General features: G+C 37.2%; 1 protein-coding gene across 6 annotated transcripts in view; it reads right to left on the minus strand.

Moving 5' to 3' along the window:
- Nucleotides 1-26,170, minus strand: part of WDR7 (WD repeat domain 7) — a 265,735-nt gene that overhangs the window by 132,843 nt on the left and 106,722 nt on the right. For all 6 annotated transcript variants that reach the window (XM_036417625.2, XM_036417624.2, XM_045574696.1 and 3 more), the window contains one exon: nt 25,854-25,970. In XM_036417625.2, the coding sequence (XP_036273518.1) occupies nt 25,854-25,970 (117 nt within the window). The remainder of the gene's footprint in view (nt 1-25,853; nt 25,971-26,170) is intronic.

A 26,170-nucleotide genomic window follows, 5' to 3' on the forward strand; every position in this document is an offset into this window, starting at 1 on the left:
AAAGTAGAAACCATGCAAGGATGGGATATTCTTTTTCTTCACCATTATTAAGAAATATTAGCAAAAGACTTCTCTGTGTTCAATGGTCCCAAGTGTTCACTTGTGCATTTCCTACTATCTCATGTAGTTCCCATATTTATATGGGACACAGTGTCAAACACGTCTATGTTACACAAACACCCACTCACTAGAGTGGGACAGGAACACCAGGGAACAAGAGAGACAACCTTGTCTACCTTCCTGCAGCTATCATTCAGGGAAGGAGGGCAAACACCACTACAAGTTACAAAATACAGGAGACTGGCACAGCAAATAAGGCAGACACCTAACAATTTTAGACAGAGGGATGGCAGATCAGGAAGCTGAGGCATAGAGTGGGGATGGGTTACAGGAGTTTCATGGCAGGTAAGTAACGAGACCGGGATGTGAGGCCAGGATGGGAACCTGGTCAGACTCGGGTACAATAAACCCTTTCTTCATGGGCCCCCGCCCTTACTAGGAGAGCAAAGATCAATTAACAAATCATTGAAACCCAAGGAAGAAATCGATTCCTGTTATTTGGCAAGGCCAACAACAGTATTCAGAGGAAGTTAACCTCAGCTCGGAGAAGGCAGGCCTCACAGAGGAGGTGCCATTCCAGACAGGTCCCCAAATCCATTTGGATTTGACAAGAAGAAATGGGGCTGCATCTAAAGAACGAGAATTACAGCAGAAGTAGAGGCCTGTTTCAATCATCACCCATTCTTATCCCCAACTCTATCCCCTGCTCCCTCTCACTCCCACTTTACCTTCCTGTTTTCTCCCATGGTGCAAACCACCTCCTAGTGTACTATAAAATACATTAATTTCATATGTTTATCTCCCCCTCCTCCTCTCCTTAGTAGAATGTAAGCTGCATGAGGATAGGAATTGAGATTTCTGTCATTTCGTTCACAGATACTGTTCAAGGGCCTCGAATGATGCCTGGCACATAGATGCTTAACAAATATTTGCTGTAATAATGAATACAGCTCACAAGCAGAACAGCTCCAGTCATACAGAGGAAACAGGACCAGTTTGCTCTGGCCCAAAAGAGAGATCATGAAAGCAATAAACAGAAGCTGAGCCCAGAATGTGAAGTCATTTTAGAATACTAAGGTCTTTAAAACCAGGCTAAGGGAATTAAATTACATTCTAAAGCAACTGAAAAGCCAGTGAAATTTTTGAATTACATGGTGATTATTAGGAAGGCCAATCTGACAACTGTACACTTAACCTGAGATGCTGAAAGCTATGAACTAGGTTGGTGGCCATGAAATGGAAACTAAGAACTATATTAGCAGCAATAAAAACTCTGTGTTGTGTCTCTGTTTAACAGCGCTAAGAAGTAGAGTCAAACAGAATACTAAGGTTTCAAATCTGGGCAAATGATGCCATTAATAAAAATAAGTTCAGTTTATACATAACTGGGTTTAAAGTATCTTAACGCTACCCTGGTAAATTCTAGGGAGCAACTGAAAAATAAAAGCCTGGAGCTGAACAGAGAGAGGAAGTTGGATAGAGAAAGCCGGAAACTATTCCTGGTCCGGTGAGAAGTAATGTTGGCTGAGCTGACCAAGAAAGAGGAGAGAGCCGAAACCGGTTTGGCTCAGCGGTGGAGCATCGGTCTGTGGATTGAAGGGTCCCAGGTTTGATTCCGGTCAGGGGCATGTAAGTTGGTTGCGGGCACATCCCCGGTAGGGGGTGTGCAAGAGGCAGCTAGTCGATGTTTCTCTCTCATCGACGTTTCTAGCTCTCTATATCTCTCCCTTCCTCTCTGTAAAAAATCAATAAAATATACTATTTAAAAAGAAGAAGAAAGAAAGAAAGAAAGAGAGAGAGAGAGAGAGAGAGAGAGAGAGAAAGGAAGGAAGGAAGGAAGGAAGGAAGGAAGGAAGGAAGGAAGGAAGGAAGGAAGGAAGGAAGGAAGAAAGAAAGAAAGAAAGAAAGAAAGAAAGAAAGAAAGAAAGAAAGAAAGAAAGAAAGAAAGAGGGAGCCATGGAGAATTTAGGAAGAAGAGTCCCCTTTCCTACTTTCTCCTTTTGACAAATCTCTACACAGCCTCTCAAGTCGCCACTGAAATGTCAAGTCCATCACCCGGCTTGTCCTCTATGCAGACACTTAGTGTGAAACTTTACATTAGCATTAGAGACTCTGTTGATTTGCCACTTTATATGTCTTCTAACCCTTATATCCCCAGACAGTATTCTATCCAGGGTGTCCCAGGGTGCACACTCACATGCACACATGTATAAGTATGTACATATGGGTACACATATGCATGTGTGTGTGTCTGAGTGTGTACATAAGATTTTGGCTGCCAATATGTACTTATGCATGTAGGTGAGTCACAATGTGTGCATAAAGTGTCCTGCTGCCAACATGCTCCTGGTCCATTAAGAGTTCATGCTCTGAGGGAAAATACCAAATCGAAAATCATTTCGCAGTGCTCTCCTTTCTCTCTTGAATAAAAGACAGAAAATTACTCTGGAATGTCTGGTAATGAACCAATAAAGGATTTGAGCAGCATAGGGCCGACCTGCCTACAGAAGTTAAGCCTCATGCTTAGGGGAGGTAGCTGACATATGCTGATAGGGTCCTCAGCGCCAGCTAATAGGGATGAAAGCAGACATAGCCCTCAGATTACATAACTTCCTCCTTCCAGGTTATAAAAAGGATTACATAAAGGGGAAAGGCGGCCATAAGCAAAAATTATAGAATAGCTGTGGTCTCAGCTAATAATCCCTAGTTCTTAAAAACACCAGGGACTCACTTAAAGCTACAATAGGCAAAAGGAAACTCTAACGATATGTGGTGATGGTGCTAAGTAGACTTGTGGGGATTGTTTTTGAAATATGTACAAATATTAAATTATTGTGTTATATACACAAAACTAACATACTATTGTACGTCAAGTATACCTTAATTTGAAAAATCACATATAAAGCAGAAAATGAGTTGAAGACTAAAATATGAACAAAGAACCAGGTCAACAAATAGGAAACAAATATGGTAGATATTATTGTAGTTCAACTGTATCAATATCATTTTTCACCTAAATGGTCAAAAACTCTGGTGAAAAGACAGATATCATCCATGTTTGTATCAGATAAAATTTAGCAATATAGAGTGCTCAAAATTTAAATTATCTGAAAGTGAATGAAAACCCATTGCACCAATTTATGCCTACTTAGTAAAAAAAATTCCAATTTTTGTGATGCTCATTAAAAGTGCTTTCCAAGTGGGGGGAGGGGGGGGAAATGCACCAGGGGTGATAATAAAATGGCATTCAAAGTACTTGCTCCAAATTACTATTGTTTTTGTCCTTAAGAAATTTTAGGAAGAACAGAAAGCTATTCAATACTTTGTTGTATATCACAGGCATCAATATAGGAAAGTCTTGGTAATTGTAGGAGAATAGCCTAGGAATATAAACTAACAATAAATCTTCTACTTAAGTAAAATGTGGATTATTCTTATTTTTAAAAAAGATTTTAGAAGTTGCAGGATCTTCACAAAAATGTAAGTGAATTTCTTCGGTAGAGTAAATACACACAAAGGGCCATCTGCTATGACTTGATGCTTAGAGTGTGTTGGGGCACGCTGATTATCTCCATGGCGTTTGTCTTAGAAATTTTAGAAAATTGTTGGAAGTCAGGGAAGGTTTTGTTCGCCAGTACCTGGTTCCTTGAAGAGATTTTCCCTAAGCTCCCTGTCCTGGCTCATTCTTCATTCAGCATTTCCCAGGAGCACTGGAATGACTTTTCTGGCGGATGAATCCAGGATACAGAATTTTGTTACGAGAGGTAGCTCAGCGCCTTTCCCTCTCTTTGGAATATATGTTCACCCTGCTCTCAGTCATGAGTTTTACTGAAGCAGGTGCACAGAGGGGAAAGGCAGAAATTTTCCAGCACAGCCTGTAATGAATAATTAACATGACTGTAAAATGTATTATAGAAGAACAAAGGGCCAAGAAAAACCAAGAGTGTTCTGAAGAAGAGCGAAGCTATGCCCTGGATATAAAGGTTAATTGTAAAGCTAAAGTAATTAAAACAGCATGTTTTGGTGAAGGAATAGATAAATTTACTAACACAATAAAATAAGAAGCCAAAAAACAGAGTCAAGACACATCTACATTGGTGTCAGGTACTGAAAATAAAGGGGGTTGGGCACTTGCTGAAGAATATGATTCTCTGACCACTATGCTCTTCACCTGAAACAAACACAAAATAATACTGAGTGTAAACCATAATTGAAAAATTAATTTTAAAAAAGATACATATATGTACATATATTATTTTAAAAGTTTATTTATATGAATAAAATGAAACTGGAACTCTACTTTATACCATACACAAAAAAACAACTACAAGTAGATGAAGAACTTATATGTCAGTAACAATCATTTAAAACTTTTGGGCAAAAGCAGATGATAGAATAATTAATTGTTAACTTCCTAAAAGTACTAGTCAAAAGGAAGAATAAATTAAATTACATACAAATAAAAGACAACTTTTTATCAGAGCTACCTTACAAAAATGTAAATATAAAGTACAAACCAAGAGAAGATGTTTAATATGAATATAACTGATTATTAGTATTCTAAACACAACTAGAAAGACAAATGATCCAATTAAAAAAGTGGGCAAAAGACTTGAACAGACATTTCACAGAAGAGGAAACATACACACTCAACTCATTAGTAAGCAAGTAATGCCAACCAGGGCCATAATAATGTAAAATTTTCAATTCTTTCTAATGGCAAAATTGTACATGTCAACTGTTGGAGATGTAGATAAATAGAATCTGTCATATATTTTGGATAAGAATCTTATTCTATACAATCAAGTTGATCATTTGCATATCCTAAAACACAGTAAATGACAATCACAGCTATTCTAGAGGCCCAGTGCATGAAGTTTGTGCACAGAGAGGGGGATGTCCCTCAGCCCTGCCTAAAACCTCTCCAATCTGGGACCCCCTCAGACAACCCTTTCACAATCCCGGACTGCTGGCTCCTAACTGCTTGCCTGCCTGCCTGATCACCCCCTAACAGCTCCCTTGCTGGCTTGATCACCCCTAACTTGCCCCCACCCACACCCCAAGCCAGCCTGATCACTCCTACCTTGCACCCCTGCCCAGCCTGGTTGCCTCCAACTGCACTTTCCCGCGGGCCTGATCACTCACAACTGATCTCGCCTTCAGGCCTGATGTCCCTAATCGTCTTTCCCTGCCAGCCTGGTCATCCCCTAATTGTTTGCTCCCCCACTCCAGCCTGATCTCGCCTGATCATGCCTCTAACTGCTTGCTCCCCCGGAATTGGCCTGATTGTGCCCCTAACTATCTGCTCCTCTGTGCTAGCCGCCCCCTAACTGCTTGCTCCTCCATGCCAGTCTGATCAGCCCCTAACTGCTTACTCCCCCAGGACAGCCTTATAGCGCCCCAACTGCTTCCTCCCCCACTCCAGCCTAATCTCACCTGACTGCACCCCTAACTGCTTGCTCCCCTGTGCTGGCCTGGTCTACCCCTGACTCCTTGCTTCCCCGCTCCAGCCTGATCTCGCCTGATCTGGCCCCTAACTGTTTGCCCCCCTGCACCAGCTTGATCACTCCCCTAACTGCTTCCTCCCCTGCTGGCCTGATGGCCACTAACCCCCTCTGCCTTGACACCCCACCACCACCACCACCATACCTAACCGCCTCTGCCTCAGCCCCCGCCACCATGGCTTTGTGTGGGATGTCCGGAAGATGTCATGTCAACCCGGTCTAATTAGCATATTACCCTTTTATTAGTATAGACATTCAAGGGAAAATCATATGCAGTTGTGTAGAAGGCATGGATAAGAGAGTGCAAAGCAGTGTTGTTTGTAATCACAAAAAACCTAATAACTCAAATGTTCATTGACAAAAAATGAATAGACAAAGTATGCTTCCCTCCCCCCCCAATTTACTATTAGTAAGTAGTAAAAATAACTTAATTACTTATTGGTAAGTAGTAAAAATAAAGTAGTAAGTAGTAAAAATAATAACAAATGTTCATTGACAGAAAATGAATAGACAAAGTATGCTTCTCCCCCATTTGCTATTAGTAAGTAGTAAAAATAAGTTAATTACTAATTAGTAAGTAGTAAAAATAAAGTAGTAAGTAGTAAAAATAAATCCGTTAATTTAATGGATCAACGATGATCGTTTTTGTGTATGTTTGGTTTTCTGTCTATATTAAAGAGGGGAAACATCCTGAACAAAAACAGAAATAAAAAGGCACATTATTTGTATATACCTTATGCAACCTTTTAAACTATTAAAACTGAGGTTAAGGATAATGCTTCTGATATAAGGCTAAGCAAGGGAGAAAACATTAGGATATAAAATTGTGTGTTCCCTATCCTAATTCATATAAGTGAAGACAAAAAAAATTCATCACTCTGTTAACAATTATTGGGGGAGGGGTGGTAGTCCATATTTCTTTACTTTTTCTTTTTTTCTAACATTTCTGCAAAGAAATTTATTTTACTCTTATAATGTTAAAAAGTATTTAAAACTTCATACATACAAAGGAAAATTATCTTTTAGGAAATTTTCATATTTTACCTAAGCTCTTCATTTTCCTATAAACCAATAACTAATGTTTACAAGTTTACCAGTAATTCAATGAATTTATGCCTATCTGTATATTTATGCAGGATAAACATGTTAATGTTAGAACCTGCCAATATGTCAACTCACAGTAAAATTCGAAGTGTAAGAAATGTTTTTAAAAATCATGCTGAAGTACTTATTTAGTTGAATCCATTAACTTCATCAGCAAAATTATCTGCATTTTTTAATTGTGAATAAATAAATATATCCACAGGTACTCAGAAATCTAAATAACGTAATCCATATACCCCTTTACGTGTAAGTATAAGTGTGTGTCTTTCACACATGAACATTTATATTTGTAATATACTTGCATCTCAGAATGGCTTAAAAATGTTCTTCTGCAAAATTAAAATTAATGTTAACCTCTTGATACTTGGGTAAATATGAAAATACAGTAAATTTCTAAGATGGCTATTAAAACAGATAGAATTGTTATTTACTAGAAAGAATGTAACCTAGATGCATTCTTACAGGACACAATCAATGAATTGATTAATTATAAGTAACTTGTAGTTCCGGCTCTCTTGCCAGCTGAAGGCTCAACTGCCCAGAAAATAGGTCTGGGCCATCCCACAGTTACCTACCGGTACAGGACTGTACATTTGTTTGAGAATCTATCCCTGTTTCCCCACCATTGCTGGTTAGAAAGACAACTCTTTTTGAATAGGTATCACATCTCAGGTATTACACTAGGTATCTTGCAGATATGAGGCAGTGTGGCATACTAGAAAGAATCTAAAGTCTAAGCTTTGGCATTATCACACAAAGTTTGGATTCCAGACTTTCTGCACCCAACAGAGGCATCCGATCAATGTTTCTCGCCCACCAATGTTCCTCTCTCTCTCTCTCTCTCTCTCTCTCTCTCTCTCTCTCTCTCTCTCTCTCCCTGAAGTCAATAAACATATCCTAAGGTGAGAGAATAAAAAAATGATGCTGAATTAAACTGGGTTGCTTTGTGTGTTTAGATTTGTTAGGCAAGCATAGAGTATGAACAAAGTGGGGAACGGTCAATGAGTTTAGGTGTTTATGTGAACAATTACAGAGAAACTTTATAAAGCATATGTATAATCTTTGCTTGAAAGTAATGAAAGTCTTGCTTTAAAATATTTCATGTTTTATATATTTCTAACCTTTTCACTTAACCTAGTATATCACTATAAAATTGCAAAATTTTTAAGCTAATAAAGTATCAAATCATTACAGTGATGCTTTGGTTAACATGTTCTACACATTAAATATGCAAAACATTTCACATCACATGCGGCTTAAATTCCTAAAAATGGAGACTATGTAAAAATCACATTCCAATTTCAATTTGTGAGAACCTGTGCATCTGACTTTAAAACACAGCCTGTGTCTCACCTTTCTCCAGTTTTAAATACATGCATCAAAATTAAAATTAGTGCCAAATAACTGACTCAGTGAAACTTTTTTTAAAGCTTTTTCTATGGAGACAATTCTGATGTCCACAATGCTGGGTGTGCCCTAACAAAAATATTATTAAATTAATAAGCTAGTTAAGATGCAAACGCTTAAATAACTCTTAGAATTTTGCCTGAATAGAAATGTTCTTCCTTTTACATGGATATATAACCATCTCTGTCATATAATACAACAGAAGTCAGCTCCTAATGTCTGTTTTTTTTTTAAATATATATTTTATTGATTTTGTACAGAGAGGAAGGGAGAGAGATAGAGAGTTAGAAACATCAATGAGAGAGAGTCATCGATCAGCTGCCTCTTGCACACCCCCCACTGGGGATATGCCCGCAACCAAGGTACATGCCCTTGACCGGAATCGAACCCAGGACCCTTCAGTCCCCAAGCCGACGCTCTATCCATTGAGCCAAACCGGTCTCAGCCTAATGTCTGTTTTATAAAATAAATCAAAGCGCTCACTTTAAAGTGGTTAAACGTATGTTACATAAATTTCACTTCAATAAGAAATCAAAATCTTTCAATATATAAACCTAATTCTAAAGCCATTTTTTTCACTTATTTTTCCCATATATTTTTTCTTAAGTCCACTAGTAATGCTTTGGTAAAATGGCATTTTTTAATATACTAATCAAAATGAGAGGTTATAAAACTTGTTTAAAATTTCACAATAGCAAATTGTTAAATGGATTCAGCTTGTGACATTTTTACTTAAATTTGCTGGTGATTACAGTTGATGAGAAACATTAATAAATCCAATAACATTTTTCCACACGGCCATTTTGAAATGTCAGCCATCGCTAATCGATAGGCTTCTTCCCTGACTGGTCACAATGGCTCACAAAGTGGTCACAATGACTGATTCTGAGATCCCTCTGTAGGTCATACCCCTGAACAGCTTACTCTGAACAGTGACTGGCATGGTGTGTTCATGCTTTTCCGTCAGGGAAGGAGCCAATCATCTCAATGGCAATGGCCAAGTTCACTTTTAAAATGCAAATGACTAAAAAGTGAGCCTCTTTTAAAGTAACATCCCGACATTAAATTACACTTAGCTGCAATGACATCTGTCATTCAATAGATGTCAACTCATGAATCTGGCAAAGGACAAGTTGTTTATGCAAATTTGTTGTGTGACAGATGTTTATCTATCATGGCTGAGTAGTCACCTTTGACTACAAGATACCTAGTGATTTTTTTTTATTTTTTTATTTTTGATTAAACTCTAAAATTTCACAAGAGAATGAATATACAAATAAAAAGTATAATCTTATTAAGTTTAATAAAATAGTCTAAGGAAAATAAGTGTCAATTTACTCTAATTTGAAGTTATATGTTGGTATAAAATTTCCCATTGACCAATGGGCTAAACTGTCTTTTAGAAGTTTTATTTGAAAGCCTACTTTCAAGAAATGAAAATGATTAAAAAGAAAAAATCACCAAAACAAAATAATTCTTTCTGTTCATATTATCTTCTTTTACTAATACTTTGTGATAAAGATTAAAAGAGATGCAAGAAAGAATTAATATATTTATATTTATCATTCAAAGAGAGTAAGTCTATTTCAGATTTTTAAAAAAAGGACATACTTATGTGGCTGTTTTTTATTCAATAGCTATTGCTGAAGCTGGTGGATGGCTTTTTAAGGAGTAATTAAACGCGAATTAAAAGTTCCTTTGATCTCCGTAAGACTGACTGGTGAGGGAACTGCATCCCAAAATGTGTGCTGACAGGATGGGCCCTAACCTCTGAAATGAGGCCCAGCAGGAGCGCTGTCCAGGGGCTGACGCCTGTGGCACCAGCATTGTCCCCAGCAGTGGCTTAGGAGCTAGTTGGTCAGGAGTGGCAGATGGTTTCATTTGTTCTACATTTTCACCCTTCACCAAAATTTAGGTGAATCTTGGCCAGAGATGAGAGGAAAGTACTGTTACTGCACCTGTTGCTTTTACTTCAAAAAGAACTGACTCCAGTTGGAAGAGAATAAGGGGAAATCTGTTAAATTTGGCTTTAGCTGGTCAATAAAACATTACGAGTAAGCTGGTTATTTTACTACTTTTATAGGACTACACAAATCTATTAGTCTTCACAGGTTCTTCTTTTCTTGAAAATTAAATTCATGAAGCTTTAAAAAAAATACCTCATATTTAAGGAAATTATTCTAAAAATAGACAGCATATTTATAAATAGGTAAGGTTCTTTACATAGGTTCATGAATCATACGGTCAACTGCAAATATCTAAATATCAAATATAATCAAAATATTATTGCCAGCAGGGCTTGGATTCTTATTTTTCTATCCCAAACTAAGTTTTCTTAAAGTGATATTTTAAAAAGTAATATGACACATAAGTAATCTTATACATCCTTGATCTACTATCCTTTTGCTAAACCACAGTAACACAATACCTACATTTTAAATCAAGCATTTGTACATTCTTATAAATACATCCTCAATAAATATTTGTCACAAAAATCACAGCACAGGCAGTCATAGATTAAAAAAAAATTATATTGTTGAGATATATATGTGCATATATAACTTTCTGATGCCCAGGGGGAAATGGTTATATCTGCTCTATCACATGACAATCATCCAGTTGATAATGCTTGAGGTGACCCCTGAAAACCCAGAAGATAATTACTGCTATTGTTTGCTAATTAAAGAGTTACATTATTTCTTACACCACTGCAACTCAATGCATTTCAAGAATGACTTAAGACTCCTTTCAGTGCTTGTAGGTTAGACTCAGTATCACAAATTTAAAACTCCTTACCTTAAACCTATATTGTCCATACATGCAACGTATTCTGATTTCAGCAAGGCATCTGAAGAAATCTCTGGGAGTATTTGTATGAACAGGAGGGGAAATCTGAGCCAGAGGATACAGCACTGTGTTGGAAAACTAAACCTACATGGTAATGTGTGCCGCAGGAGTCTTGTTGGGGCTGGTCCACAATGAGCTAGTTAGCATGTAACATAGAAGGCTGTTTATTACCTTCACCCAAGGCTGAGGGAATGACTAAACCACTGGAGAGCAGAGAGAAGATCCCTAGTCTCAATGATGTACTGAAGCCAACAAGACAAAAATAAAAGAAGATAAATACCAAGACCTGTTTCTTTTTGTGTTCTTTTTGTTGTTGTTGTTGTTAATCCTGACAATATATTTTCCATTGATTTTTCAGAGAGTGGAATGGGGGGGAGGGGGTAGAGAAAGAAAAAAAAAAGGGTAGAGAGAGATTGAAATTCAAACCTACACTTCTTATAAAAATGGGGTTTAGGTGATTTCATATTTAGTAGCAATCAAAATGTGGGATGCTTCATAAAAAACAACTTAATTTTAGAATTATGGAATTCAGATAAAGGAAAGTAACAGTCCTATAATAATACACTTCTACAACAAAATACATCATTTTACTTCAATTGATATTTGTGAATGTAAGCATTTATATTGGAATGTTTTATTAAATACTAGAGGCCCAATGCATGCAATTCGTGCAAGAATAGGCTTTCCTTCCTCCAGCTGCCAGCACTGGCTCCCTCTGGCACCTGGAACCCAGGCCTCCCTCTGGCTCCAGGGACCCGCAGCCCCACCTTTGTCCAAAACGTTGTCCGGAAGGACATCCGGTCTAATTAGAATATTACAATTTTATTATTATAGACTAAAGGTAGGTAATAATTAGCTTATTTTGATTGTAAACTTAGAGAACTTCAAACAATTAGAATATTTTAAATACAATTAAGCAAATATCACCCTAAGAAAATTTAGAGTATTACTACTTAGCTCTTAGCTATCTGTGTACCATTTATTGAGCTCTACTCGTACTGCCTTGGTTCAGGCCCTCCTCAGCGGCACTGCAGCATCCTCCTAACTGCTTTCCCTGCCCTCGTTAACTGTGGACCCCCACCCGCACTGAGCCCCGATATGTCCAGCACTATATATAGCCAGTGTGTTTTCACTAATGGAAAATCAAGTTTACCTGACTTCAAGGTCTTCAATAGTTTCTGACTATCCCCCGAATAAGGATAAAGCAGCTCAGACTGCCCAACAAAGCCTTTCATCATCTGGCCTCCTTCAGCATCATCTCTTATCCGACCCGTCCCCGCCCTGCTCTGTACAAATTCATAGTGAGCCACTTACACTTCCTCCCAAATATCACACCACTGCTTGCTCTATTCCTCCCAAACCTTACACCAGCTTGGAAAGCGTTCCCCTCTGTCCTTCCTGCCTGGCTAATTCCCTCCAGCTCAATGATGCTCGACCAGTGTGTTGGGAGCCCCCACAGGACCTCCCAGGCCTGTCTGGCTACGCTAAGGAACATGCTTCTGCAGGGCAGACATCTGCCAGAGGCACCGCGGTGCTAGCAGGAGTGAATACCGCTTTCTGTACATTATACACTAAAAAGTGTGCTGTGACATCAGAGGACCCTCTAAAAGATCATCTATTTACTGGGATGGGCATGAACTCCCACGTGAAAATATGTCATTGAATCAGACACACACCTTAGCATCACAAGTAGCAAAAGCACCAGGTGCTGTGCCCAGAGATGACCTGGAGGTGGCGCTGTAGCAGTGATTACTACTACTGATGGGTTGGTTTGCTGTCTTGATGATTCTTGAACTGTTGCTAGAATTTCCTTTATATGCTGCTTCCTGTTCTTCAATTCTCTTCCCTAATCTCTAAGTTGGTGAGTAAATTCATCATGAGAAAATAATGAGTAAGGCATTAGCAGTACCTGTGCAGGTAATGGCTATAAAGGGATGTCAAACCAAATTATAAAAAATCCAAATTTATCATGAGAAATAGCTTTCCATGATCAGGAGAATGGCCCATTCCATGGTGTATTGTATGCAATGAAAACCACAGAAGAGTATAAATGTCATTTTATGATAAATCTTACACATCTTGCACCAAAACATCAAAATTATTTTAGGTGATAGATGGTAACTGAAACACTGTGATGAAATTCAGGCGTGGGAAGGCTCAGGGCACCTGCACGGATTCTCACTGTTTCTCATAGGTGCTCCCAAATCGTATTTTAAAATGTACTGCAGATTTCCAGTATATTTGAATAGTACACTAACCAGTTTAGGGTGTCTTAGATCTATTTATCTCTGTTTTTAAAAAATGAAGACTTTCATCCATCTGCAGAGTTTTACTTTCACTCTTCACATTTTCTTTTTTACAATTAACTAAGAGTGATTCTGTTATCACTGAAGCAAGTTTTTATAACCCTTCAATGCAGTTCATTAGATCATGAAAAAAATAAATGTAAAATATCTGAGTGTCTGAGGGTGTGTGTGGGGGTGGAGGGAGGGGGGGTTGAGGAGCAAGCTGGAGGAGGTTAATGGGAGGAAAAGGAAGATCTATGTAATACTTTCAACAATGAAGTTTAAAAATATATATATATTATATCTGAGTCCCCTTCACTTTTCTACCCACATCAACTAAGCGCATTTAACGCCTTTCTCCTGCTTTCTATCCTATGCTTCTCGTACCGCAATGGAGCTCTCTCTTCTTGGTCTTCTTTGGAGCACAGCCAGGAAAAAAGATGGGAAGAGGTGGGCAGGAACACATCACTTGCTTCTAGTTCATTCTGGCTTGGATTTGATGGCATTATTTTATGTAACCTTTCACTATCACCTTCAGTAGGTACTCAGTTGTTCTACTTTAAAAATTTTTTACAATTATATTTAGTTTTGATTTATAAAACTGTACACTGTTTAAAGACTGAAACAGTTCTATAAGTTAGTATAAAAAAAGCAGCAGTCCCTCAAACAGGGCTTTTGTTCCCTCTGCAAAAACCACCTCTGGCTCTTTCAGAAAATCCCGTGTAGCTACTTTCTAACTTTTCAGTTTAGGCTTACCTTATCTCTAGGCTTATAATTCCCCACTTTGAAAACTGGGTTCTCCGTCACATATGCACAACTTACACGTCACACACACACACACACACACACACACACACACACACACCACATTCACACACACTGTCTTCGGTCTTCTTCTTCTGCCTCCCAATTTATTATATCATAGTTATTAAAACTATATCATAATTGATGTTTATATTTTCATGATGATTTGCGTACTATTCATAGCCAACCACGTGGTTTATCAATCAATCATGACAATTTTTTCTCCTCCCTGTCGTTAATAATTGTCTTCAGTTGCTGTTGTTTCCTGGTTTTCTATAGGTTTCAATAATTAACCTCAAATTTCTCACCCCATTGTGTTCATCTAGAATATGGGGCACAGGGTAGGGCAGCAGAAATCAAGCCCAGCCTGGGAAGTAAAACAGATCTTGCCAACTATCTGGAACATAGTTCTATGCACTTGAAGAAACCTCAGTAAAATGACTCTGATCATTATGAGATTCTTCTCATGAGGAGGTGCTGCTAAGACCTTGAAATACAAAGGCTTTTCTCCCAGAAGTCTCTTCTTCCGTGACCCTCACAGGGGCGAGGTTCCTGAGGTTACACTCCTAAGCAGTGATGGCTCTGGAAACAGTGGGATAGGATTTGCAAACCTAAAATAAACAAGGAGCCAGACTCTGTACAGTAGGTGGCCTGGATCACTGCATCCCAGGTTTCCCTTCCTCTTGCTCCCTTTTTTTGGTTTCATCCAACTTTTAGATCAACCGAAGGACTTGTATACATGCATTTAAGTACAACCAATGGACACAAAACTCTGGGGAGAAAGGGTATGTATGGGGGGGGGGGGGGGATGGCAAGATATGTACACAGATAAAAATTTAATTTAAAAAATAAAAATAAATTTTAAAAAAACAACTAATTGATTGATATATTAAATTCTCCCTGGCATGCGCTGATTAAAAAAAAAAATACAAGATGCATGTTAATGTTCTTGTTGAATTAATGAAACAATCCTTACACTTCTTTTACAGGTACCAAAAACATTGAAAAATATATACAAAAAGGACAATGGGAGAGTAGTTGATTCAGTTTCCCTGGATCCTTTGAAATTATGTTTACTTCATTTAAATCACCCATCTATGTTTAAGACATATAGTTATAAAAATGAAGTGATGGGTATATATTCTTACTTGATTTTTATCCTCTTTATGAGGGAGAACCCCTCTTTATGGTATATCACATGAGGAGAAAATATATTCAGGTTCATGACTGTCTTCACCTCAAGTAAATGTTAACTTTCGTTTGTGCTTAAAATTTTCAAATTGCACTGGCTGGTGTGGCTCATTGGTTGAGGGTCATCCCATGCACTAAAAGATCGCTGGTTTGTTTCCTGTTCAGGGCACATGCCTGGGTTGTAGGCTTGATCTCGGTCTCCCTCTCCTTTTCTCTCTCTAAAATCAATAAAAACACATTAAAAATTTCAAGTTAAAAATAAAAAAGCCTTTATGTTTGACAATTAATTTTAATCCAAGAAATATGGTGAAATAATTCAAGCATGCTAGTCAATTTGATTATCTTTTTGTGTATTAAAAGTGACTATAAAATAACAGAAGGAACTCTTCAAAATGCCACATCCGTTTTAAAGCCTGTTCCTCCTTTTTAACATGGCTTGCACAGTAGGAGTAATCACTCACAGGTGTGACATCAAGTCTGTGAGTTATGAGACATTGTTGTCATTACTTTTGTGAATTACAACTTTTGGTCATATGGGTTTCTTATCAATTATAATGGCAATTCATGTAATATACAGATATACAAGAGTGTGCCATAATCTAATGCAATTCATTCTTATCCATGAGGTGTCATTACATAGCTCACAAAACGTCAAACTTGAAGTTCATCCTGAAAGTTATCCACTCATAAGAAAATCTTTAAAAAAAAAACACACAAAAAAACAACACAACAACATTAACAGAAAAACAGCTCCTACATTTTTATCTAAGTATTCCTGTTTTTTCCTATTTTATCTAAATTTATAAAAAAAAAAAGAATATATAAAAGAGGACCTATGTAATACTTTCAACAATAAAGATTTTTTTTTAAAAATCTGAAAACCAAACCTTAAGCTTTTGTGATTGAATATTATATATGTGCTGGCACATTTATGTGTGTAATTTTATATGAATATAAAATAATTCTAATTTTATCTAGGAAAAATGTAAAATTACTTTCTGTACTAATTATCTATGTTTCTTTTTAAAGGAAACAGAAATTTTTTTCCCCACATTATAAATATTTCCGGGTATTAGGTACATAAAAAATTATAACTAGCCCTAGTTGATTTGGTTCAGTGGATAGAGCATCGGCCCATGGACTGAAGGTCCCCTATTCAATTCCAGTCGAAGGTATATACCTCATACTTCGGTTGCAGGCTTGATTCCTGGCCCTAGTCCAGGGTCAAACAGGAAGCAACCAATCAATATCTCTCTCTCACATGGATGATTCTCTCAGTCTCTCTCCCCCCTTTCTACACTGTCTAAAAAAGTCAAAGAAAAAATATCCTTGGGTGAGGATTAACAAAAACAACAATTTATAACTATATTAAAAATTAAAATAGGAGTTTCTATAACAGACAAAAAGAAAACGGTATGTCATAATGAATATATTTGTTTCTCTGTTTTCTTATAAGGTTTTTAAAATCACATGGACTTGAACAAATGACTTCCATTTAAGAGCACAAGATCTAAAGATAGATGACCTGGATTCAAATCCTGATTCTGCCATTCTAGACTGTCTGAGGCTCTAACTTGGAAGGTGACTAACCATTCTGTGCCTCGTTTTCCTCTCTTGTAAAAAAGGAAGTGAGAATAAGGCTCTATTACAATGAGTTGCTATGAGGAATAAAAAGAGCCTAGAGCATAACCTGACACATATTATTATAAGTACTCAATTAGATGCTGAGTTATTGTGATGGTTATTATTTTAAGTCCCTGATTTTTAAATGAGTTTGCTAAGATAATGTCAATGGTGATTTATTTGGCCAACCTCTTGCAGAAGTGTTATATGCACACATTAAAAAATAAAAGTGCTATTATTGGAAAACATTGTGAAAGACTAGTGTCAAGGCAACAATTGATTAATTTATGTTATGGACAATTATTTAATTCATTTAAATACACAAACCTTACTTGGATGTTAAGTATATTTCCCATTTGTAAAAGTCTAAAAATTTCTAAACAGAAACTGAACTTTCAAATGGTGTGTATTAGCCATGCTTTGTGCTTGTTCTCTTGCCTCTTTTTCTTTTGTGCTTTTTCGTAGGCAAGTCACCCCAGGCCAAGCCTTTCACCGCCAGCCTGAACACATTAAATTGGAGTGTGTAACTTGCAATTTTCAATAGACGGTAAAAGGCAAGCCTTCTTGGTGCTAAATAACCGATTGCAGGCACCCAGAGGAATACCACAGACACACCACGTACACCACCACACGGCAGGACTCCACTCTCATTCTTCAGGAGAGTGTGTTTAAATGTCAAGCCTCCTGGAAAAAACTCTGCCTTTCTCTCCTTCCTGTGGGCATCTCCCCCTTCTCCTCTTTCCACCTCCCACAACAGCCCCCTTGCTGCTCCTGCAGTGGGCCACCAAGCCCCAGAGCAATCTCATGGAGAACAGCTACCCTGGTATCTCTAGCTCTTGGAAAACCTCACGATTTGGGCTTTTCGTTGAAGAGGTAGGTGGGCCTAGAAATGAGGTGGCACAATCCCCAGGGCAATGAGAGAGATATGCAAAGAAGGAAGAAAAGCCTGGATAAAAAGACAGCAACCAAAACAGGGGTTCACAGACTTACATCAGCACATCTCCACTGCCTGGTCAACACGAACCACAGATCGGGGACTCTACAGGAGTTCTGAGGGCCTTTCCTCTGATTGCGCATCCCACAGTAGCACTTCCTACCTTCTACCCTCTAACTACGATTGCAGCCCTAACCAGTTTGGCTCAGTGAACAGAGTATGGCCTGCGGACTGGAGGGTCCTGGGTTCGATTCCAGTAGAGGACACATGCCCAGGTTGCAGGCTTGATCCCTAGTAGAGGGCATGCAGAAGGCAGTCAATCAATGATTCTCTCTCATCATTGATGTTTCTATCTCTCTCTCTCCCTCTCCCTTTCTCTCTGAAATTAAAAAAAAAAAAGATATCAGTTACCAAACGCATTTGTCCCTATGTGTCCCCTCTTTCTCTAATTTTGGAGATATATTATTTTTCAAAAGAAAAAAACTTTTAAATGGGACTCAACAGTGACTAATCAGTAGACCTAATTATGCTCTTAGATCTGTTCCAAGTCTCATTTTCACAATATCAAGACCATAGTTTATCTAGAAATAGGTCTATTTCTTCACTAATCTGTTGCTTTTTGAGCCATTAAATACCCACTAAGAAGGAGGAAGGTTAAAGATGTGTACACACATCACCCCCCCCCCCATGTATATTGATATATAAGAATACACACACACACACACACACACACAACCATATGTATATATGAATAAACATATAGTCTATAGTACATAAGAAATGTGATTTGAGATACGAGTTATATTATGATCCCACTAACTCAATCATTTATTCAATCAGCATTAATTGAGAAGATGCAATGTGTTAGTACTATTTTTAAAATATATATATTTTATTGATTTTTTTTTTACAGAGAGGAAGGGAGAGGGATAGAGAGTTAGCAACAACAATGAGAGAGAATCATCGATCAGCTTCCTCTTGCACAACCCTTACCAGGGATGTGCCCGCAACCAAGGTACATGCCCTTAATCAGAATTGAACATGGGACCTTTCAGTCCACAGACTGACGCTCTATCCACTGAGCCAAACTGGTCTTTGCTATGTTAATACTATTTTAAAGCTTGAAATATAAAGAGCCAAAAGTCACATGCCCACAGATGACAAAGACAGGGAAAGTAGAGTACACCCAACAGTTATCACAGCAGAAGTACATACAGCCAACAGGAAGATCCTACATAAGAGGGTTCGAGGAATTCAGGAAGACAGTGTCACCCAAGTTGGGTTTGAAGGGAACCCAGAGAACTTAACCACAAAGGTAAGAGAGATGAGACTATCCCAGCTAGATGGAGGGACACATGCAAACTATGAGTCATGAAAAAGGAGACTCTGGGGAAAAGTTCAGTATTGCTTAACAGCTGGTGAAGCTAGGCGTCAGTCTTCAAAGGGCTCTCTCTGTCTGGCTAAGGTGTTTGGATTCTGTGCTATAATCAATGGGAAGCCATTAAGCAGCAATTAAAGAGGGTGAAGGGAGATGAAATGGCTTCTGAAACTCTTAGAGTGACGGAAAATATGTTCTGGAGAAGAATAAGGGAATGAAGAAAGGGAGATGGATACAGAAGAAAATAATAATAATCCAAAGTAGAAAAAACTGAACGTGTAGATCTAGGGTTTTCTCTGTAGACTTGGTGAACAAAAAGCTCACTGGGAGCTATTAACATGCACTTTTACAAGAACTGGCACCAACTTCATGTCGACAAGGCAGATAAAAGGGGAAGCCAGGTCTTTTCTGGTGTCTTATCAGGATATTGGATGGCTAATGGTACTCACCCCCTAGTAATGGCTTTAAATGAGATCTATCTACACTAATAAAAGATAAATATATAAATTGACCATATGTAAATTGACCATACCTCCATGACGCCCACCAACCAAAGTGGTGTGAGTATGCAAATTAACCCAGCAAAGATGGCTGAATAATTTGCATACACAGGTGCAGAGACTGAAGGCTCCGGCCCAAGCGAAGACTGAAGACAACTGAAGACTGAAGAGGCTTAGCTTCTCTGCTGTGGCCGAAGCGGAGAAACCAAGCCTTGAGGCTCCTTCGCTCCAGCCGCAGTGGAGAAACCAAGCCTCGCTGCAGCTGGAGCAGAGAAGTGTAGCCTCTAGGCTTGGCTTCCCCACTGCAGCCAGAGTGAAGGCCTGGGCCCTGGGTGCCAGAGGAAAACCGGTGCCAGCAGCCAGAGAAAGGAAGGCCTATTGCACAAATTTTTGTGCAATGGGCTTCTGTATAGTATATATATATAAAAGCCTAAGTGACCATTAGGACCGAACAACCCGAATGACCAGAATGATTGGTTGACCAGTCGCTATGACACTCACTGACCACCAGGGGGCAAATGCTCAACACAGGAGTTGCCCCCCTTGTGGTCAGTGTGCTCCCATAGCCAACCTCCCATGGTCCCACCCCATAATCTTCCCCCAGGCAGCAGGCCCCAATCTGCCCAGCCTTGATTGGGACTGGGCAAGACAGCCCTGATCATCCCTGGCCTACGGACCTGACCCATGCAGGAATTTGTGAACTGGTCTCTAGTATAAATATTAAAGGAAATGAATTCTAGGAAGAAATATGAGCTTATTCTGGACTTGGAATTCAGGCATCTATGAGACACTGAGGCAGGAGGACATATGAACCTGATTCTCAGAAGAAAAGCCTAGGTTAGAGACACATAACATGCAAGTGGTAGTCAAACCAAAGGAAAGGGAAGGTCAGTCACCCAGAGGGACAATGTGAGAAAAAAAATAAATGACTAAAACCCATAACTTGGCTGTATCCCTGTCAGGAAATCTCAAATACCCTATGCAGAAATATTCCACTTAACAGCTTGTCAACATACAACTAGAGTCAAACATTAAACACAAATATTTTAATTCACATTGTCTTCCCCTAGATTGAAAAAAATATAGAAAGGTAAATTATTTGGAATGATATATTTCCCAAAAAAAACTATATAATCCACACTTTTATTTTTCTTAATATCTTTTTGTTCATGAAAACTACATGGAAAATAAACCAGTGTTTGTGATTTGTAATTATCCAAAAACCTTAATATAATAAATTTATATTTTGTAGTAGATAATATTCCAAAGGCAAAAGTAAGAGGAGTGATCACAATTCAGAAGTCACATAGATCTAACAGTGAGCTATTTAGATTAATTTTTAGACTGTTAATTATAAATTAAAGAGTGAGAAAGGGAAAGGGTGCAATGTAGAAGTTTTACTCTAGTTTACTAAGTATAAGGCCCCTAGCTCTCTGCTTAGAAAGTACTTCTTATTTCTGAATACATAATGCCATAAATTTTGCTCTTTGGAACTTATATATACTTTAACAGAATGAATTTCCTACCTTTCAGTCAAAATAAATGTATAAACATTTTATGAATAAAGCTTTCAGTAAATGGTAAAATGTATAAATCAATACTCAGTCTCAGACTAGATGTCCTTGTCAGCTCAATCTTAATGTACTAAAGATGTTGACTTTTAGTTATGAATATATGTTAAGATGTCTGTTTTATACTGATGACTTCAAAAGCTAGACAGAACAATAAATATTTCACTTTATATGTATGCAATAAAACAACTGTTTAGTAATAAACACTACTTATACTACAGTTTTATATCACAGTAGTCTAAAATAATGGCTAAACATTTAAGGAACTAATATGTGAGATTTTTTTATTTTATTTTTTTACAGAGAGGAAGGGAGAGAGAGAGAGCTAGAAACGTCGATGAGAAACATCGACCAGCTGCCTCTTGCACACCCCCCACCGGGGATTTGCCCTCAACCAAGGTACATGCCCCTGACCGGAAATGAACCCGGGACCTTTCAGTCCGCAGATCGACGCTTTACCACTGAGCCAAACCGGTTTTGGCAAATATGTGAGATTTTTTTTTTTCTCTCTCTCTAAAGACGATAATTTGTGGTCTACATTTAAATAACAAGTTTGCATTTAAAATCTTAAAATAGGATAGCCAGCAAATTCCAGGGCTTATGCCTGATGCCTTAACAATAAAGGTAGACTCTGGCATCACCTCACATTTAAAAAGAAAACAAAAATCTGACAAAGTTTAATGAGTTTGAGAATGTGAGGCAGGGTGGAGTGATGTGTAAGACCACACCTACACTTTGGAATCAGGCAGGACTCATTTGAAGTCTCATATCTATCACTTGTTAAGTATGGGACCTTATAAAAGTGACAGCTCTGAGCTGGTTTCCTCATCTACATAGCTGGGGAAATACTGGTATCCACTTCCGAGAAATGCCGTAAGAGTCGAGTGTAAAGTGCTTGGACATTGTAAATTATCAATAGATGTAACTTTCCATTTCTCTTAACCTTTTCTATTTTTTTCTTTTATCCATAGCACTTCTCACCTTTTAAAATAATAAATTTAAATTTTACAAAAAAAACAACACAACAGATCCATGTAGATCCATTATCTGATTTTGTTGTAAGCAGTTGAATCTATCAACTGTGCTGGTCATTTGCTACCAGGTTGTCTCCATTTGACAATGTCAGTGACTCCTGACCTGTTATCACTGTTATATATATGGTCAGTTTGTGTCCTTGCAACATTGAACAACAAAGAGGCAGGACACTGCATTGAGACCCACAGGAAAATATAGTGACTTTCTTAAATGGGTCCACGCAGGTTTGTGAATGAAACCCTTCCAAAATTATTTTTAACCTGCACATAGGGGGAGGTTGTTTTAAAATGCAACATTTAGGGATGTACAGCTTCATCCTTACACAGAATGTCATCCTTTACAATGATGAAAAACACATAAGGATAATTAACAACGTTACCTAAAAGGTCTACCTTAAAAAATAGATTATGATTTATCTAAATTTTTTTCTATGCAAGTCAGTTTTTAGTGAGATTTATTCCATTAATATATTATTACCTATTAATATCATAATGAAAATGAGAACATGTTATTTATAAATATTCAACAGAAATGTGTAAATTACAATTCTAAAAATAAAAGTACTCATATGGAAAAAACAAACAAACATGGGTATAGAGTAATATTCTTGTGACTCTGAAATAATCTAGAAAAAACCTTAATGCCATTCATTTAACTTTAAAGAAAATACTATTATTGTTAAAACTGATTTTACATTTAGTGCAAAACCTGAACCAATTTCATTGAAAAAAGAAAGTACATTGCCATGCATACTATACAATATAAAGAATGGAAGAAGTTCTAATATTTTTCTACATTAAAAACAATATTAATCTGCAAAAATAGCAAATATAGCTTTGATGTGTTATTTTAGACATGTGGTTAAAGGAAAGAATTTTATGATCTTCAGGTAGAATGCTAAGAAAAGCCGACTGTGTGTGTTGACCAAGGCGCACTGTGGCATTACTTTGTAGAGTCGATCAATAGATATTAGCTTTAAAAAAAGATATAGAAAGGAGCTGCAGCATATTCCTTAAATGACAGCGAGAAGGTTTAAATTGTCTCAATCAAGACTCAATTTTTTCTTCCCAGTTTTTCCAGCTGTTCTCTTCCAGTTAAGACTCTTCATTTCAAATAAATTTAATTAGTTCCAATTGACCACAGCTAACACTTACACAGTTTTATCCATGGATCTTTATTTTTATAAGGCAACACAAACAAAGACTGCTAGGCTCAGATTCCAGTGTCACAAGACACATTCATACTTCCTTCAATTCCTCACCCAAAAGAAATATTTTTAAAATGTCTGTTCTTCCTATAGCACAAGCTCTCAGTTATACTTCATATTTTAATTGATATTCTGGTCAATTGTTTAATTCAGTTAATTGAAAAATTAAGTTCCAGATTACTACAAATATATAACTAATACAATGATACATATTAGCTTAACTATAGTCTCCAAATAAGAATCCATTCAAAATACAGGCAAAGATCTCTGTCTAAAATAAATAGATATAATTTCTACTTATTTTATGAGATGATATTATTAGAGCAATTTCTTTTAAATAACTGAAAAAGCAATCAGATTTTTCAATGAGAATGACTAAGCTGACCAGTTTTCCCTTTTGTATTTGTGCTCTACAATGCTGGTTATCCCCAAATAAGATTATTATGCTTGGAACAGTTTTCTCTTGATGCATCTACCATATTTTTCATAATGCAATTTATATAGGATTCTAGTCAATAAAGAGAAATATGGTTTTCTTCTAAACCTTCATAAAAATCTATACCACATTTTAATCAAGTCACACAGTCTAACCTGAGCGATCTGCAGACTGCAGCATACTAGTTGCTTTGACAACATGGTAAAGGGAGCCTTTTTTAGTTATTTAAATTCTCTGGGTTTTGAACATTCTTGGTTCCAGTACCCATGGCAAGAAATGAATAAATCAACTGATAGAAGCCATTCATCACATATGTGTAACTGAACTTCATACAGATTCACATACAGTTTGTGTAGCATTAATTGACTCTCTAACACTAGATTTTCATTTTTAAGCTTCTTGATTTGTTTTAGCAATCAAAGACAGTTATGTGTTATAACGCACTCTTATGACTTTTGCAGTGCATAATTCAAAATTTCAATGTATTGATTTAATATTATTTGAGTGCTCAAAAATTTACCTTTTATTCAGAATGCAAACTAAATTATTCCACTATTGCAAAGGTAACCTCTTCTTTTTTTCCTATGAATTAAACCACTACTTTTTATAAAAGAAGGCCTTTAAATTTATAGGAATTAATATATAACAAAACATTTGTAACAGCATTTTAAAAAGCAATGAAAATGAAATAAAATATAAAATGATTTTAAAAACTTGCAAATGAGATCATTTCCTCTAGTAGCTACTGAAACAAATTCCATAACTGTGAAGTGCAAATAACTTTCAGAAAAGGTGAACATTTTGAAAATAATTTATATTTAAGATAGATGATTTTTAAAATATCAACAAACTGGTAACATTAAAAAGAAGTAAGAAGAACCACCATCATCTCATTTTTACTGAAAATCAGATGCTCCTTAACTTAGTCAACTCCGTGTCTGCAGCAGTGACACAAACATGGGTTTTAAGGTAAGACAGGCTTTGTAAATTTTCAGGGGAGATCATTAGGCTCCCTCACCTTCTTCACAGTGAAGCAATTTTAAAGGCATTCAGGTGCTAACAGTAAGGAACCTGCCACTCAGCGCTTTCAAAGAAACACAAAATAAATCTCCCCTTTGTTCCTTTCTCCCTTTAATTTCTATTGGAAAGTTTACTGATATTTTCTGGGCATGCTTCTTCTCAACTTATTGATTACTATCGAGTTAATATTTGTTGCTTCACGATAATTATAGACATATGTCGTCAGATTTTACATTTTAACCATCCACACACACACAAAAAAAGTTTATCATTCTTAATACCAATAAAAATATCTATACTGGATTGTTTTTTTATCCTCTGTGCATTAAAAAGAAATTAAGTTGAATGCATTTGAAGATCCAGTAAATGGAACTGTTTAAATCCATAAAACAACAGGCTGAAAATATGTGCTACATGGCTTTTCTAAATTTTACTTTATGCCCGGTAAGGTGATAAATAATACAGATAAGAATGTAAATAACTTTTAAAAGCAGGTACTTATTTTTGTAGTACACATAAAAAAAGAGTCTCTGTAAGTTTCCTTATGCAGTCTATATTGCATATATTGCTATTACAACTTCACCAGCTTCAGTTTACCCTATAATTGCAAAACCTTCCATAACATAATAGGTGTATTCCTCTACATGTCCTAAGGCTTTAGAAATGAGCCTCGCCTCTGAATCAGAAAGTCCCCAGAAAATCAAATGCACAGCCAGCAGGTTCATTGTTAAGAGCAACAATGAGCAAACCCAGAACAAATAAATGCTTCCACTTCTTTCCACTTCAAGATCAAAAAGGACACTAAAGAGTCTTGTAAAGCCAAACACTCCATCAATACTCTCCGTCATCCTCTCCATCAACATACTTAGTCCCACTATAACTGACAGACAAGCATTTTTCAACACTGGACAAGGCTCATCCAGATTACGTTAAGGACGCGTCCCTACCAGTTGTGATGTCATCATCTGCAAGGTCGTGCTCTTCCTCTTGGACTTTGGCTTCGGGCCCTGAGGTGGTGTCGGGAGCAGTGGTGATGGTCTGCATGGCTTCCGCTGAGACCCCCGCTAGAGCAAATGGGAATCACAAGGGTCAGTTTTTAAGAACTAAAAGAAAGGTAAGTAAAGACCCTTTAAAACCTTTTAACTTACGGGATGCAGAAAATAATACGATTAAAAAAAAATACAACACAGGGGTGAGCAAAAATAAATTTACAGTTGTTTTCATGAAAAAATAATACAATTAATAAGTAATAATAAAAAAATAA

This window comes from Pipistrellus kuhlii, unplaced genomic scaffold (genome assembly GCF_014108245.1).
Source record: "Pipistrellus kuhlii isolate mPipKuh1 unplaced genomic scaffold, mPipKuh1.p scaffold_m20_p_6, whole genome shotgun sequence".
Taxonomy (NCBI): Eukaryota; Metazoa; Chordata; class Mammalia; order Chiroptera; family Vespertilionidae; genus Pipistrellus; species Pipistrellus kuhlii.